General features: G+C 51.9%; 1 protein-coding gene across 1 annotated transcript in view; it reads left to right on the forward strand.

The window, feature by feature from the left end:
• Positions 1 to 2,239: 2,239 nt before the first annotated feature.
• Positions 2,240 to 17,154, forward strand: part of PLXNA2 (plexin A2) — a 147,999-nt gene continuing 133,084 nt past the window's right edge. The window contains exons 1-2 of the mRNA XM_074163345.1: positions 2,240 to 3,427; positions 4,187 to 4,369. Coding sequence (XP_074019446.1) covers positions 2,240 to 3,427; positions 4,187 to 4,369 — 1,371 coding nt within the window. The remainder of the gene's footprint in view (positions 3,428 to 4,186; positions 4,370 to 17,154) is intronic.

Consider the following 17,154-nt stretch of genomic DNA (forward strand, 5'->3'; position numbering starts at 1 on the left):
TGTCACCTCTCAGAAACACCCGTCTCCGGCTCCCGGCGTTAACAAGCCTAAAGAGCGGCCATTCGGTGACACTTGCTTATGAGCTCGGTGTAGGTTTTCAGCAGCGTGAATTATTTTAAATACCAAACCGGAGATCAGCATCAATCAAAGCGGTGGCTGCCCACAGGTGGGGATGGTGGAGCGTGGGCTGTGCGAGGGAACAGCCTCCTGCATTTGCACCCAGGGCTGGAGAGGAGATTCAGGTCTGCCAAAAGTGCAGATTTCTCCTGGTGTGTGTGCCTGGCTGTGGTGGGAGTTGATGGGACTTGGGTGCAGAAGAGGGCAGGTGGGATGGTGACTCCTCTTCAGCCTCTTCCCAGGGCTGGTGTGACCCTACGGTGCCATGAGGTGGTGGAGAACATCTCCCCCCAAGGCAGGCTGAAATGGTTCCTTTGATTGTGGAGCGTGTAAGGAGTGCATAATTTGGTATAAAGGAGAACTTTGTGGTGGTTTTCTGAGTCCAGGCGGTCAGACACATCTGTGGTGATGAGCAAGGCTGAGGTCAAGCCAGGAGTCCAAGTCACAGTCAGGTCTGGAGGTGATAACAAGGATGAGACACCGTCCAGTGCCCTTCAGGGATGTCTGTGGTGACAAGGGAGGTGTAGAGCCCTGGTGGGGAGATGCTCTCAGGGGCCTGATATGGTGTCCACCTCAGAGTGGTGTTCTGCTGGCCCCATGGCTCTGCTGAGCTGGGTCCTTGCTGCCTTGCAGGATGCTCAACTGGCATCGCTTCCAGCTGCTTTGTGGGAGCCCAAGGTGGTGCTGGAAGTCTGGGGCTGAGCTGGGAACTGAGCTGATACCTCCTGCGTGGGATGGTCCAAGCCAGACCCCCCCCTTAGAGGAGACAGAAGTGGAAATGCATAGATTTAGACTGTCTTTAATGTTCATATTTTTGCTAGGGGAGTCTGCTCTCTTAGCAGAGGTGGCAGGTGATGAGGTGGAGCAGGCAGAGGGTCATAAGCGTCCTCTTCAACAGCTACTGTGTGCAGTGTCCGGAAGGGCGGATGGAAAGCTCTGATGTAAACATGCCTCGTGCAGCCGGAGCCTCTGCGAGGCGAGCGCCGCTTCCTAAGGAAATTCCAGCCTGGTGATTCCTAACTCAGCCTGACAGCTGCCTGTGTGAGCAGGGAAGATGGGGATGGGGATTAGTGGGGCTTCAGCCATCCCTGAATGAGGTCCAGGTGCTTTGGGAGCGCCCACAAACCCAAAACAAACAACGAACCAACCTGCCTGCCTTTTATGCCTCATTTCCACATAGATTTTGGCCAGAGGTTACCATCACCTTGTCCGTATGGGTGGAAACACGTCAGTCAAAGGAGACTCTGCTGCTGACTGTTGACCATAGAGCTACAGGGAAGGGCGTATGGGCAATTCGGTTGGCATCGGGTCTTCTGGACCCAGTGTCCAGGCTGTCACTTTGTGCAGGCTTTAATCACCACCTGCAAGTTTTGTTAGAGCAGGAAATTTGTCCAAGGCTCCCAGAGTGGTGGTTTCTCCCTGGCATGGGGTGCTGCTGGGGGCACATCTTACCATGTGCCCCCACCCTGGTGACAGCTGCTTTTCAGCAGTGAAGTACCTTGTGGGGCAGTGAGAAGTTTCTGCCTGAAAAGCACCTGCAGAGGTTCCTCTGGCTCTGGGTGGAGGGGAGGTGCTGGTGGCTTTGGTGTGTGTAGCTCAATGAACTTGCCTGCATGAGACTTTTTCCTTGGGTTTCCAAATTAAATCATAGAGGATTTAAAGGTAGAAAAACACCTCTTATTTCCTCTGTTGCTTTCAACAACATACCCTGCAGGAGACATCCTTTTAGCCAAGGCTGCAGATTGATGGTTGGGTGTGTGAGCTGCGGGCTTTGTCTTGGGCTGAAGCTGATTATCCCCTCCCATGGCTGAGCAGAGTACATTATAAACAGCTAAACCACATAACAAATTAACACGCAGAGGCTGAACCAAGTGGCAAAACATGAAGCCTGAACTGTTTACCAATAAGTTAGGAGACCTCCTTAATTCTTGTTTGGCTTAGAGACGTCCTCACTTTATCTCAAGGACTGTGTAATTAGAAAGCCTCCTTTGAATTTTATCTGCAGGGCACACTGGATCTAATCCTTTGCTCCGTGTGTTTCTTTTCTTTCCCCAGAACCATGTGAGGGACATTGCTGGGGCACAGGACACACACGGGGAACACAAAGTTTGCCTTTCCCAGGATGGATCAGAGGAAGAACTGGCCTCGGGTACCGGACTCCGATGGCTGGTCGGTGGCTTTGCTCTGTCTCTTCTTGGCGTCGCTCTCCCGAAATGTGTCCAGCAACGCCTTGTTCAGCACTTTCCACTCTGAGAACCGGGACTGGACATTCAACCACCTGACTGTCCACCAAGGCACTGGAGCAGTCTACGTTGGAGCTATCAACAGGGTTTATAAGCTTTCAGGTAACCTGACCATTTTGGTGGCTCATAAAACTGGTCCTGAGGAGGACAATAAATCCTGCTACCCACCCCTCATCGTCCAGCCGTGCAGCGAGATCCTCACCCTCACCAACAATGTCAACAAGCTGCTGATCATTGACTACTCTGAGAACCGGCTGCTGGCTTGTGGTAGCCTCTACCAGGGGGTCTGCAAGCTGCTGCGCCTGGACGACCTCTTCATCTTGGTAGAGCCCTCACACAAGAAGGAGCACTATCTCTCCAGCGTCAACAAGACGGGCACGATGTACGGTGTGATCGTGCGCTCGGAAGGTGAAGATGGGAAGCTCTTCATTGGCACGGCGGTGGACGGGAAGCAGGATTATTTCCCCACCCTCTCCAGCCGCAAACTTCCCCGGGACCCAGAGTCATCAGCAATGTTGGATTATGAGCTCCACAGTGACTTTGTCTCATCCCTCATCAAAATCCCCTCAGATACATTGGCCCTTGTTTCGCACTTTGACATCTTCTACATCTATGGCTTTGCCAGCGGCAACTTTGTCTATTTTTTGACTGTCCAGCCAGAGACCCCAGAGGGTGTCTCCATCAACTCCGCCAGCGACCTCTTTTACACATCTCGCATCGTCCGTCTCTGCAAAGATGACCCCAAATTCCACTCCTATGTCTCTCTGCCCTTTGGCTGCGTCAAGGGGGACACGGAGTACCGCCTCCTGCAAGCAGCCTACCTCTCCAAGCCAGGAGATGTGCTGGCCAAGTCCCTCAATATCACGGCCCAGGAGGATGTCCTCTTTGCCATTTTCTCCAAGGGACAGAAGCAGTACCACCAGCCACCCGACGACTCCGCGCTCTGCGTCTTCCCCATCCGCACCATCAACGCTCAGATCAAGGACCGCCTGCAGTCCTGCTACCAGGGGGAAGGCAACCTGGAGCTCAACTGGCTGCTGGGGAAAGACGTCCAGTGCACGAAAGCGGTAAGGATGCTCCAGCCGTGGTAGTCCTTGAGCACCAGGATCAATGCCTGGCCCTGTGGCACATGAGCTTATGGAATAGGACCAATCTTTCTGTGCCTCGGCTTCCCTGAGCACAGAACAGCCATACTAGTCCTTTTCCTCTTTAATCCCTGTTGTTATCAGAGGGTTGGTGATGACAATGAAAGGAAGGGGTAGCGTTAAGGCAGATGAATAAGGGAGTGCAGCTTGCTGGAGGTGTTTGCTGGGGCTCTGGAAGCCAGAGGAAGGCTCTCGCCCTTCCCCGAGCAGGAGGGTGGTATCAACAAACTAACAAGATAAATACAAATGACAGTTGCATCTTTTTGTGTTTTTATTCCGCTGATTTCTTTAATCTTGATTCACATGCAGATTGTTCCTGGGCTGACTTGAGAATCCCCAGGGCCTTCTTTTGCCAGGCATATTAAGTTTGGCTGGTAGGAAGTGATAAACGTGGGTGAAATGAAATGAAAGAGGGAAGGCGAAGAGAAGCTTGAGCTCTGGCTTGCACAGGGGAGAGGTGAAATGGGTGGAGGAGCGAGTTCCTGCCTGGCTGCAGTGCCTGGGGCAATGAAGGGAACAAGCCATTGCAGAGGGTGGCAGGGTCCTTGGGCAGGGGGTTGCCTGCTGGTGGCTCCCACCCTGCTCCTATCATCGTTGGCTCCGCTTCATGTGAGCCCAGGTGTGTGGGGCTGCCCCATGCTCTGTTTCACTCATGGCTGCTCCAAACTTTCGTCTTTCCAGCCAGTCCCCATCGATGACAATTTCTGTGGGCTCGACATCAACCAGCCCCTGGGGGGCTCGACGCCGGTGGACGGGGTGACGCTCTTCACCTCGAGCCGGGACCGGATGACTTCTGTTGCTTCCTACGTCTACAACGGCTACAGCGTGGTGTTCGTGGGGACTAAGACTGGCAAGCTGAAGAAGGTAAGCTTATTGCCATGGCTTCAGAGAGCCAGGATCCATTTTTCATCTCTCTCGGGAGTCTCTGATGCACGTCGCTGCTGCTGTGTCTTACAGATATTTCCCAGTGTGAAACTGGGAGCCAGTCGGGGGCAAAAATCACAGGGTTTGGGTCAGAGATAGAGCCTTGCGTTGCTGAGGCAAATTTCATCCATCAGCACTGGCAGTACTGCTACAGTCCAGCAGTACAGTACTGCTGCGGTTTCTTTGGAAGCGGAGAAGTGCCAGGCCTTGGGGAAGGTGCAGCGGAAATTGCTGCAGCCTGATCCTGGGGAGGGGACCAAACGAGTCACACCGTTCCCATGGCTCTGCAGCGTTACAGCTCTGGAGCATCCCTTTACAGGGGCTGAGGGCACCTTCCCGTGCTTCCAGCCAGCAAAGCCTTCAGCAGCAGTCTCAGCACCATCCCAGCTCTTGCATACGCCTCCGGTTACAGCGTTACCCTGGTGTTTGGGGGTTTTTTCCTCGCATTTTATCATTCAGTGAACTATTGTCTGTGTGTTTGTGGGGCTGATGCAGAAATTATCAGGTCAATAGTGGGCCAATGTGATTAGAGAGAAGTGAAGAGCTGGCTTGCAATTTTTGAGTTTGAGTGAACCCCACCAAGCTGTATCCAAGCTCTCGGATCTTTCCTCCTTTTTGACACACTGATGGAAATCTTGCAGTAGTTCTGAGTTGTTTCCCAGCAATCCTTCTGCAACTTGGGTGGAAGACCACGAGTTAGAGAGCTTTGGGTGATGGCAAAATTGCTGATGGTGGCAGGATGTTTGGTCATGGAGAGGCAGGAATGGGTTAACGTGGCTGCTTTTGGAAACCAAGCCTCAGGGCAGAGTCCTACTGCTTCTCTCTGCCTCTTCCCTCCTGCTCTTCCCTCTGACAGTTGGATGATTGATCAGTCCTGGAAGATAACATTCCTCCCTCTCTGCATCACAAAGCTGGGGCTAGTTGCCCAGGGCAAAGAGATGCTCCCGCTGGTTTCCTCCCCCAGCGCAGGGGGTGGGGGGCTGCGGTGGGTTTTGGGCTTTTGAAGTCAAACGGTGATTATATTTTATTTTTTTTATCCCTTGTCTATATCTTCTGAACCACTCTCCAGTAAGCAGCGTGCAAAGGCTGGTCAGGCTCGGTGGTACTTCTCTTGAGAGTGGCCCTGGCTAGTCCTCTCTCAGGAGTTCCATATTTAAAATGAGTGTGGAAATGGCCTTGGGGGGTGTAAGTGAAGGGGAACCCCCCGGTGTTGGTCTTTAGAGATGCAGCTGGAAGGCAGCTCATCAGCGTGTGCAGGAGTCTCATCCAGCTCCAGCAGAACCAGCCTCAGAGATGCTGCCCTGGAAAGCTGAGATCCTTCAAATTAACCTAAAATATAAACGATAGCGTTAGGTGAACCCGCTAAATGCAGGTCCTGCTTCTTCGTACCAGGGAAAGAGTTAACACATGTAATCAACAGCAGGCTGTTAATTTTTTGTGTCCTTAAGCAGCAGGGAATTTCTTCCTCATCTATCCAGGAAGATACAAGGACAGGCAGATACTACACTTGAATGTCTGCATCATTTTAATTACATCAGTTCATTAATATTCATCCAGCACTTTACAAGTGCTGAGTAGTAGTAAATGAGGTGCCTCCCTGGTGCCTATCGAGTGTCAGTGGGGCAATTTTGGACACTGGGGTGGGGGGGGGGGAGTGGGGTGTGAGCAGAGCCCTCTCCTCCCTGCCCACCCCCCAGTGGCACATGGGAGCGACGGGATTTTTCCAGCTAAATGGATGGAAAAGGCAAATTGCATTGCGAATGCATAACGCTATGGAGGTTTGAGCCAGCCAGGCAGCCTGGTGCTTGCTGTTCGCAGTGGTTTGGGGGGGCCAGGGGAGGTGCCTCATTTAGAGGCAGTTAAAGGAAGCAGCTTGTGCCGGTGCCTGAGGTATTTACTGGTGCCTCCCATGAATTATGTAGGATTACAGAAGAAGCAGACTCTCCAGCAGGGTTTAATTCCTTGGCCTATTCTACATTGCACAGCCGCCTTTTTGAAGCGGAGTCGCTCTATTCGTGCCCATCCACTCTGTCCAGAAGGTGGGCAGCTGGGCAGGACTGGGGCGATGGGGAAGGAGGGATGCAGGAATCCTTCGTGTTTTACTGGTGTTCGGTCCAGTGGTAACCAGGCACTGAGGAAACTGGTTCATCTCTCGAGGAAATTCATTCCAGGCGTTCGCTGCAGTCAGCCTTTCATGGCATCTGCCAAGCGCCCCGATTTCACGTGTATTGCAGCCCATGAGACCTTTGCCTCCTCTTATCATCAGCTGGAGCGGTCACGGTCCCGTCCCCCGCTGCGTGGGGCTGGGGGAATATTGTTCTTCGTTATCTGGTGGTCCTGTCCACAACTTTAGTAAGTCTTTTGTCATTTGGCACATGGGATTATCTTTTACGTGGCCTAAGAGAAGTCGTGTGGAGCTCGGAAGCAGCTTTGCATTGAGCTGTGGGGCTCTGGGGAGACTCGCTGCGGAGCAGGCACTCCCGACCCCGCGGGAAGTTACAGGTTGTCTCCAGTTTTTGTGTGTGTTCCAAGGCCAGACGTGTCTCGGAGTCAGTGGGTGCTCAGGATGCTCAGGGCTGTTTCTGTATCTCTTCTTCCCCATATGTGAAGTGAGGGTGGTAAAAATGTACGCACCTCTGGAAGTGCCAGAGATTTAGAGATAGACACCTTGTCTTCTCCCGCTCACCACCCTGCACATCTACCTACACAATTAATGTCTGAAAGCTCCATCACACCCATTCCCTCTCTCGCAGCCGTTGATTTACTTTGGAAACAAGCTAGTGGCTCAGTCTGGGGTTTCAAAGAAGACACTTTTGTGTAGCTGGAGGAAAGAAGTCAAGGAGCCAGCTCTGAAATCTTTCAAATTTGTCTGTGCTTCCCCAGTGAGAATTCATTACTGAAAATGCTGCGTTATCTCACTGATGTCCTTCTTCCCATTAGCTCTTCACCTCACTGCCTCGTGCGGGCTCCCTGGGAGAGCGGCGGCTGCTGCTGCTTCAGCCTCTCTCCTCCGGAGGAGCCGAATGCTGACGGTCCCCAGGTCCCTGCCTGCCCACACATCCCCACCTGCGCTCTTGGGGACAGCCCCGTGTTTGCTAGTTCTTCCCCTTCTGTCTCTCCTGGGTACATTTGAAGTCCCTTTTTTGCTCTTTTCAGCAGCCAGCACTGGCCGATGTGTCAAGGGAGAAGTTTTCTGCCGGCTCGGGAGCCCCGTGGCTCAGCTGGCAGCTTTCCCCGGCCGAGCTCGCCGCTCGCTTTGCTGGTTTGGGAGCCCCGCGGGGTCTGGCCAGTGCCAGCAGCCTGGGTAGGTCACCCGGGGAGCCCGCGTGGCCCCGTGGTGAGTTCGGCATAGATGTGCTGTGCCGGAGGGGTGTTGGTGCCAGAGCCGCTGACAAATAAGTCAATAATATCAGATAAATCAGCTTACAGTGAACTTGGCATCTTTCCTGTGGGCAAGCAGAGCCTTCGCTGGGGTCAGGGTTTGAGTTCGGGGCTGAGCGTGTGCTTGTACCCGCCGTGGCTGTCCCGGATGGGTCGGCTGCTCCTCGCAGAGCTGGTGACACAGGGGGGAGCATCATCTGTCCCTGCTTACTATGGAACGGGGAGGAGGCTGAATCGATGGATCTATTCTCCATTAAAACTCAGTGCTGGAGGAGGAATTTCCTGGCGCGGCGCTGGCTCTCGCGTCGATCCCTCTGCACGTGGGGCATGGCTCGGGCAGGGGACGTGGGGTGCAATGTATGTATCCTGTATGCAATGACTTCGCCCCCGCCTGCTCCCTGGCAGCCTGCTCTTCTTGAGAACGACTGTTCCTCGGCAGTTCTCTCTGAGCGGGTGAAAAGCAAACGCGCTGATGATGCCGTGACCTTTCGGATAAAGCACCGGTCCGTCGGCTGCGGTTCTCCCTGCAGCTCGGTGGTCCAGCTCTCCTTCCAGAGCATCTCAGCTTCGTGGCTGGAGGGGTGAAGGGGGGAAAGGGGTCATGTTAGAGACGTAATCCTTCAGAATTGTGGATTCCTGCAATAAAACAATTTTAATCGAGCAAAATTAAAAGAGACATTAATGCAACAGTTAAGAGCAACTAACTGCTGGGGGGAGATGTGTCGGCTTGCTTGTTCTGTTTATGGGCTTCATACAATTCCATCAATATTGATGTGTGATGCCTTTGATTTTGACACTAATCATTGCTAGGAATTAAATTTGCAGCCATATAATTAGGACTGCTATTAATAGGGCCTCAAGCTAAGCACTGCTGTGCTAGTTGTCTTTTTCCTGATGGAAAACGGCATCCACGGAACTCAGCTAATGTGGTTTGCCTGTTAGATGCTGAGACTGATGTGAAAATTATACTTGCTATATTTAGAGGGGCTCCTCTGAAAGGCAAATGGCACAGGAAGGGTCTGACACGGAGGTTTCCCAAGAACTGCACTGGAGCTGCCCTTAAACTTCCTAGTAGTTTGCTGCTCTTCTCTTAAGACACGTAGACTTAGTGGGAGAGAAGGGCTGCAGGAAGGAAAGAGCAACCCGCAGTTTGAAGGGCTGCTATTGCAAGCCTTGTTTCCACTTCAGCTCCCCTTCCTTGTGCCAATCTTTCCCTTTATTTCTCCCACCCGGTGCTGTTTCGACTCTCCCTGTTTCATCTCCTCAGCTGAGCGCGGAGGCTGGGAGAGCAGCGTGGCTCACCACTGCAAATCAATCTTGTGTTTCATCCCGAGAGGTGTGTTTCTTATTAGATCTAATAAATCAGCGAAGTGCCCTTCATTCAGCTTGTCAATGGAGGACATTGTTTGTGATCAAGAATAAATAAATGTCTCTTCTGTGTCTGACAGTGCACCATCTATGTATTACTTTACCGTCGTGCTGTGTTTGCCGGCTGTGCCGCCTCGCCATCCCTCGCCCACCTTCCCGTGAGCTGGGTACGCTCCAGGGTGGCACACAGGGAAAAGCAGTAAGGGTGACGTTATACCTGGTTTCCACCCAGCACTGAGTCGCTCCAGCGATGATAAGGCTTTGATCTGTGCGCTCGAAGGTGCTGGGAGGCCACGCTTCTCCTGCTGGGGTATTAGAGCTTTCCAGGCCAGGTCTGACGGCTGGGCTCTGCCTCCAGGGGTTGCTTCTGCAAAGGAAACTGCAAATGCATCGTCTGTCTCCAGTGTAAACTTCGGTGCTGCGGCAAAAAATCCAGGTTTGGTGATTTCAGATGCCCCGAGGTGAAGCACGGCGTGTGCGTCTCAGTTCATACCTGATCCCCCCGGATAAATGGGCGTCAGACGTTGCTCTGAGCTCCCGTAACACCCTGTCCCGGTTGCAGCTTGGATCGATTCTGGCACACAATGTCACCTGTGAATCACAGAATCATGGGGTGGTTTGGGTTGGACATCTTAAAGACCATCCAGGGACACCTCCCACCAGACCAGGTTGCTCAAAGCCCCATCCAGCCTGGCCTTGAAGAGCTGCTTGGGGTCGGTCTGGAGGAGAAGCGCTACAGAAGAACACGTAGTGCTGTGAGTAGTTTCCGTGACTGGAAACGCTTTCCTGTTTACCTGTCGAATGGATGCCCGGTGTGTAATGTCTGGCCTTGCTCTCAACGGGGGCGAACCTCCAGTTTCGGAAGGGACAGTGATAACTGATTGGATTGCGCAGTCGGGGGAAAGGTGAACTTTAAGTGTGCTGCTGTGTCTCGGTATGCGATAGTTTTATTCAGCTTGGCTGATTTAATTTGTTCCATTAGTGGGAATAAAATCGGTCTTTCACAATGAAATATACGTCCGAACCTGTCCTTATCTGACTTCATTCTCTGGATGGTTATCTCATCCTTTTAATTTATCCTTAATTATCACCCCCCACACACATTCCGTAGCACTTCAGGAAAAAGTCGGTTGTGTCAGTGTGTGGAGAAGCCAAGAGGACGTCAGGCTGTTGGTGAACGGATGAAAACCATCCATTTGCAGACACTTTGCAGAGGAGATTCCTGGTGTTGGCTGGAGGTTGTAGGGTCAGGTGCTTTGCTGACTCGGAGATCGATCCATCCTCCTCCCAGCGCAGCCCCCTGGGTTCAAGCAGAGGTGTAAGACGATGAATGATTCTTGCTTGACAGGAGAACTTGTTTAATTGAAAGGTCTGAGAAACAAGTCTCTGTTTTTTGCCCTAGGACGTGAAATAAGGGGGTGTTTGTTTGGTGCTGTGTTGCTGGTGTTTTGCTCTGGTGCGGTCGGAGAAGCTGAGATTCTTTTTCTCCCGAAACAAGGACTTTCCAGCCTCAGTCAGTAATTCCCTTTTGCTTCCATCTGTGCACAGAGGGTGCTGTCAAACTGTGACCCCAGAAATGTCTCTTCAAAATGCCCAATACTTCCTTCTTATTGTTAGCAGCCAGAAGTTGGAGTCTCACTTATTAATTGGAATTTGTGCAAGGGAATATGAAAGGTGATGGAAGCCAAAGGAGAGCACTAATGTGCATGTTTCAGGGCTGGAGAAGGGGCAGAGCTGCCAAGTCCCTCTAGACTCTGGTTTTGAGCAGTTCAGGAATGTCCCCACCATCTCTTAATGGCATGAAATTGGCCGCCTCTTCTCCCAACGTTACTTCATTACTTCTCCAGTTCTGTTATCTGTTGCCTGGCAGAGGAAGGGAAATAAGAGGGAAAAAAAAAAATAAAATAGAATTTGGGATGTATTTTTCTAGCTGCTGGAGAGCTGAGGGGCAGGTGTTCAGGAAATGCTCTGTATGTGAAACCGAGCCAGGTGGGCTCGGAGTCTGCTTTAATCTGTTTCTTGGCTCATGAGATGGCGATGACTCTGGTTCTCGCTCGGGTTCAGGCACCTTGAAAAATCAGCTTGAAATTATGGAGTGTAACAATTATGTTTTATTCGTTTCCAACCGAAGTGGAGCGAGTAAAGGCTGCGAGTGGCTGCACAGCCTTCTGCTTGAGAAACAGCCTGTCTTGGAGATCTCACCAGCAGCGACCAGCACCCCAAAGGCAAGGGGCTCCATGTGCCGAAAGGGGTTTCTCTTGGGGAGATTCATCTCTGGGGTTTGGACCTGGTGCTCCCCATCAAATGCTCTTACCGACGGTCTTAGCCATCGCAAGGGAGGGCCGGGTTCTGCTGGCGATGCCCGTGGGAGGATTCCTGCTCCCGGGAAAGGGGCGGGAGGAGGATGCTGTGGCTCCCGCGCTGCTGGGCTTCCCCTGCGGCATCTGCATACTGGCACCCCCAGGGACCACGTCTCCCTCGGTGCCTCCCTCAGGTGCACACAGCCTGAAACCAGAAAAATGTCTTGTGTCTCCCCTTTCCCAGCGCTCCTGGGTTTTTCTACAGGCAGGATTAAAGCTGAGAGGGCACACGTGAGGGTTAAGGGAGATTTGAGGTGCATCAGTCCATGTGCTTTGGGACTAGTTACCAAAGTGACTGCTGGGAAATAGTTGCCAAAAAGGCTGTTTTCCCCCTTGTGCACATAAGATTTTTTATTTTTTTTTTTTCCTTCAATGTATTTAGAAGATAATTAATCCCCACACCTTTTATAAGAAGAGGTTTTATCTCCTTTATGAGCATGAAGCGAGGCAGAAGTTATTCCTCCTCCGTTCCATCCTAGAAGCAGAGCTACGCTTTCATCTGGTTCAATAATGCATTTCTTCTTGAAGTAATCTTGGTGAAAAATACCAGGAAATACCAAACTGTTTTGTGAACTCATGTTAGTTTTTTCTGTTTGTCCCCTGCTTTCCTCTGAGTGTGAACCTGAAGAACTTGCTGTGTTTGGGATGCTGGTGGGGTCTGGGGGGAGGGCAGTGCCAGACTCCTGCCTTTCTATTTATGAATCAAGAAGTTCATGCTTTCTTTACTATATATATTTTTTTCTTCAGGCTTTTAAAATCCTCAGAGGTCAAAATAACATGAGTTTTGGTCCATTTGTAAGGTCTTAAGTCCCTGGGTGGCAGGAAATACTGTGAGAAGACCACGCTATGTTGCTTTTATAAATGCCTTCTTGAGGCAAAAAACCAAATGTGGCAAACGCAAAGGTGCTGGGAGAGACAGGGGAATCCGCGGGAAGAGTCCCGGGGGCTGGCACGGCCCCTGCGCCGCTGCTGCTGCAAAAAGGATGGGATTTGGGGAAAACGGGGGAGGGAAATGCCATGCAAAAGCAGCACGGCCATGGCTTGTGATGGGACTTGCCATTAGGCTTTCCCTCGCGCCTCTGACTGATGCCGCTTTTAATATTTCCTCAATCCCACAATCAAGTTTACTACCCATTGTTGTTACGGTTGCTTTTTGCTGCCGGCCAGGACGACAGCAGCGTTAGCAGGGCCGTAAAATACTGCACGGTTTGCGGAGGCAAATCCATCACTTGAACGTCTGCCCGATATTTATGGATGTGCCAGGCAGGCGTGGATTGGATGCGGCCAGTCTGTATATTAGCATTAGTCCATTACGCCTGTTATGATGCATGGTCTCCCCACCTCTCCCTGCCTTTTTATTACCCTCTTTTCATTTCTGCCGAGATGCATGGACGGGCAGATGCCTACGTTTCTCAGGCCTTCGGGGAGCTCTTTGCAGGAGCCCAGCCCGAGCGATGGAGGAGGGAGAGAAACCCCTGCCCGTGGCCGGGAGCTCCCAGGGGATGGGGAGCGCGGCACCCAGGGGAATTCTGCACCGGGGACCTTCCCCAGGGTCTGTGGTGGGGCCGCAGGCTCTCCTGGCTGTGACTTGGACAAAAATAACAACAAAACGCTAAGTCTGAATGTGACCGGGTATTACCAGCAGTGGCAGCAGCTCCTGGCTCTTGTCCCAGCCACCCCCCTGCACACACACTGTCCGAGGCACCTCCAGCCTTTCCATGCATTTAAGTTCTGGTTGTGGGAGTTTTTTCCCCACTGTCACCTTAACCGTAGGGTGGAAGATGACGGTCACTCGTTAAGTGTGTCTCAAAGAAGTCTGGGATGATGCTAATCGAGCAGAGAGGGAGCCACATCTCGCGGCTGGGGGGGAGAGACGTGGTGGTACCGGGAGGTGCAGGAGGCTCGGGTTATTCTTCTCATGTTGGCCACTCGTTTTATGGCGCTGACATTGAATATGTTACTCAAGCTTAAATTCTCTGCTCTGTAATTTGAATGTGCCCGTTGTGATTTATGCCCCTATACACAGCCGTGTCCCACCTGGGGCAGTGAGCACTGAGGATGCTGGAGGGATCGGTGGTCTGGGACCGAGGGGAGGTGGCAGTGACCCCATCCGTCGGGCAGTTCCCCGTCACGGGCAGGTCTCCCCATGAATCCACTCCCTGTCTATAAAATGATGAACCTTTTCCCAGCCCTGTGCTCCAGGGCCTGCTGCCAGCCGGGCAATCCCACCACGAGGGGACGATGGCTGGTGGGGACAAAGCTGCCCCGTGGTGACCAAAAGCCATCGCGGGGTTTGCACGGGGCTTTGCATCACGTTCCCGGCCAGGGTTGAGCTCTGAGGGCAGCTCCCACCAGCGCTGCCAGTCCATACTGGGGCCAGGGGAGGAGGGTGAGGGACTAATTGGCTGAGCGAGGGTTGAGGGTCCCTCCACGACGCATGCGAACAGGAGAGCGCCGGCAGCAGCTCGGGCAGGAGTAATTACTAAGTGTTTTTGGCAGCCTCTGTCCCGTCGTCCCCTGCCTGCTCCTCAGCCGGGGACCCTGCCACCTCTCCCGGTTGTTCCTTCTCGCTCGGTTACACGTCTCTGCATCAAACAGATACATGTAGATGAAAGTGATGTGCACTTAAGATGAATGTACACATCATACACCCTAGCTATTATACAGCGCGGGTTTGGTTTTTTGTTGGGGTTTTTTTGTTTTTTTTTTTTTTGTGGTAAGCTGCTAAATTATTTATTGTGTGCTGGGCTTTAATCTCCTAAACCTGCCTGCAGGCCTTACGCAAACCAGCCTGAGCATCCTGTGAAGGCACACGCCAGGCAGCACAGTGACTGTAGGTGGTAATTGTTCCTCTTGCTTCGGCCTCTTCCTCCCCATCGTCAGCTCATTAAAAGCAGTGGGGCCTGTTAAGTTGGTCACTGCCACTAACTTGGAGAGTGATTTGCATTTGCTGCTTGGAGAGGATGCCAATCCTGAGATCCCAGTCAGTGGGAAAGAACTCGAGTCAGTCCCTTGAGCTGCTCAAAGTAAAGAAAAAAGGGTGAGGGAGGGAGGCTGGGGTAAAACGAGGTCTTTCAAACAAACATCACTGTGCCTCCAGCTGGGAGCACTTACCTTCCCGAGCGGCTGGGAGTGTTCGCAGCCTGCAACCTCGCAGCTCTGAGTTAACATTTGGCTGACTAATGCGATGTTTGCTTTTGCTAGTCATCCTGCAGCCAGTGGCTTATTAGCGGGAAAACAGAGCATCCTTTCGCCTGCTTTCAGTTCCGAGATTCTTTGATGCTTTTTTTGCCTGACGCTCTTAAAGATTCCCACTCCGAGAGACTTTGTACCGCAAAGGCAGGTGAGGACGCAGAAGTGAAGGGGTGATCCTGGACATGTATGCTTAAATTAGTGAATGCCAGAGTTGGAATAAAACCAGAGTCCCCTCCTCCCACCTTCTCCTCTCTGTTGACTCTCAGACCAATTGCAGCTCTTGAGTATATTTGGGCTAAATCGTTCTGCAGAGCTTCGAAGCCAAAGGACAGCAGGCTGACACCGTCTGGTTTTCTTTTATACTTTTTTTTTGTGCAGAGCCTTTCACGTTGGGAACTTGGTCTTGTTAGAATCATAGAATGGTTAGAGTTGGAAGGGACCTTAAAGATCATCGAGTTCCAACCCCCCTGCCCTGGGCAGGGACACCTCCCACTAGATCAGGTTGCTCCAAGCCCCGTCCAACCTGGCCTTGAACCCCTCCAGGGATGGAGCAGCCACAGCTTCTCTGGGCAACCTGTTCCAGGGTCCTACCACCCTCACAGCAAAGAATTTTTTCCCCAGATCTCATCTCCATCTCCCCTCTTTCAGTTTAAAACCATTACCCCTTGTCCTATGGCTCCCCTCCCTGATGAAGAGTCCCTCCCCATCTCTCCTGTAGCCCCTTCAGGTACTGGAAGGCCGTTATAAGGTCTCCCTGGAGCCTTCTCTTCTCCAGGCTGAACAACCCCAGCTCTCTCAGCCTGACCTCATAGGAGAGGTGTTCCAGCCCTCGGATTGTTTTTGTGGCCCTCCGCTTGACCTGTTCCAACAGGTCCATGTCCTTCCTGTGTTGAGGACTCCAGAGCTGGACCAGTACTCCAGGTCTCACGAGAGCAGAGGGGCAGAATCACCTCCCGTGTCCTGCTGGCCACGCTTCTTGTTATTGAGAAATAAATAATTGGAGAAATCCGGAAGGTACAGGTTGAGAGACAGGTATGTTGGAAGAGAGACTGAGAAGTCTTTCAGACGAGCAGACTTTCTGCTTGTGGCTTTCCTGCCAGCAAAGTGGGCAACGTCACTTTCTCACTTTCCAGGGAGTTTGTCTGAAAATCGCTTTGTAATCCAAAGTGCAAAGAAAAAATGATAAATACTGAGCTTCACTCTCAGTAATCAACTGATAGAGATGTTTGAATGTCCTGTATTTCAGAACGAAACACAGTGTGCCCGTTGCATAGGGCACAGCTAGTATTCGCCCTTGATTTTCACCAGTCTGCCCGCTTTTTGGTGCGCTGCCGTGCCAGGGTGTAGGCATGGGCTGATGGCCAGGCACTGGCTCTGCCGCCCTTTTGCCACACCGGTGTTTCGCTGGTGATGCTGTTCCTCCGAGGAGCTGTTTCTTGCAGTGCTTTTGTTTTCTGCTGGAGATGTGTCCTGCAGCTCGCACTTATTAATTAAAAGCTAAAGTGGAAATTCCCTCGGTGGAATTCAGCCCAGCTGCTGTGAGAGCTGACCCCGCTTTTCCAGCACTTTTCCCATTGAAGCAGTAGGACATTTCATCAAGGGACAACAGGCGTCATCTCCCATTTCACTGCTACTCGTTACACTCGGTGCATGGGATGCTGTTGTATGAGGAAGGGGCTGGGGGTCCTGAGCTCCTTTTCTCCCCCCAGGAAGCTGTTTAGGAGCACGACTGGGGACTTACCAGCTATAAACGCCAAAAACTTAACTTTGGACTTATTTCCAGCAGTTTGGACTGGATTTACCCCTCCCTGCAAAAGGGAAGCACTGACCTTTAGAAAAGCTGGGGGGTTTAAATGATTACAGCATGGTCAGAGGGGAAGGTGTCTGCACAACTAACAAAAGCAGAGTGTTCGATGTCGGTAGCTGAGAGAGCAACCGAATCCTCAGCGTACGGGGGGAACCCTGCTGCCACTGGTGGGGTTTGACTGGGGCTGGGCTGATACCAGCAGCTTCAGGGCCCGGATTGCCATGGAAATGCAGCAGGAACTGTGTGCAGATACAGGGAAAAGAGCACAAAATGCCAGTTAGGGGGCGCGGGAACAGTGGCTCAATATTTGCTTGAGAAAACAAACGAGCTTAATGTTTTTCAAGTGTGCTGCACCGAGACTGCGACTGGTAAGAGCCCTGTGATCAGAGGCACCGGGCAGCCCGGGTTCAGCAGGACCAACGTGTTATTCCTCGAGGAGCGTTAAAGAACAGCCCATGCCTTCTGGAAAATGTTGATAAAGCTCCCTTTTTAGATTCGTTTCTGCTTCTCTAGCACAACCGTACTATTTGTTGTTTGTATGTGTTGCTTTCTTCATTCACTCTTTTATTATTAGGGACATTTACATGAAAACAGCATTTTTTCTTATTTTTTTT

Source organism: Numenius arquata, chromosome 24 (genome assembly GCF_964106895.1).
Source record: "Numenius arquata chromosome 24, bNumArq3.hap1.1, whole genome shotgun sequence".
NCBI lineage: Eukaryota > Metazoa > Chordata > Aves > Charadriiformes > Scolopacidae > Numenius > Numenius arquata.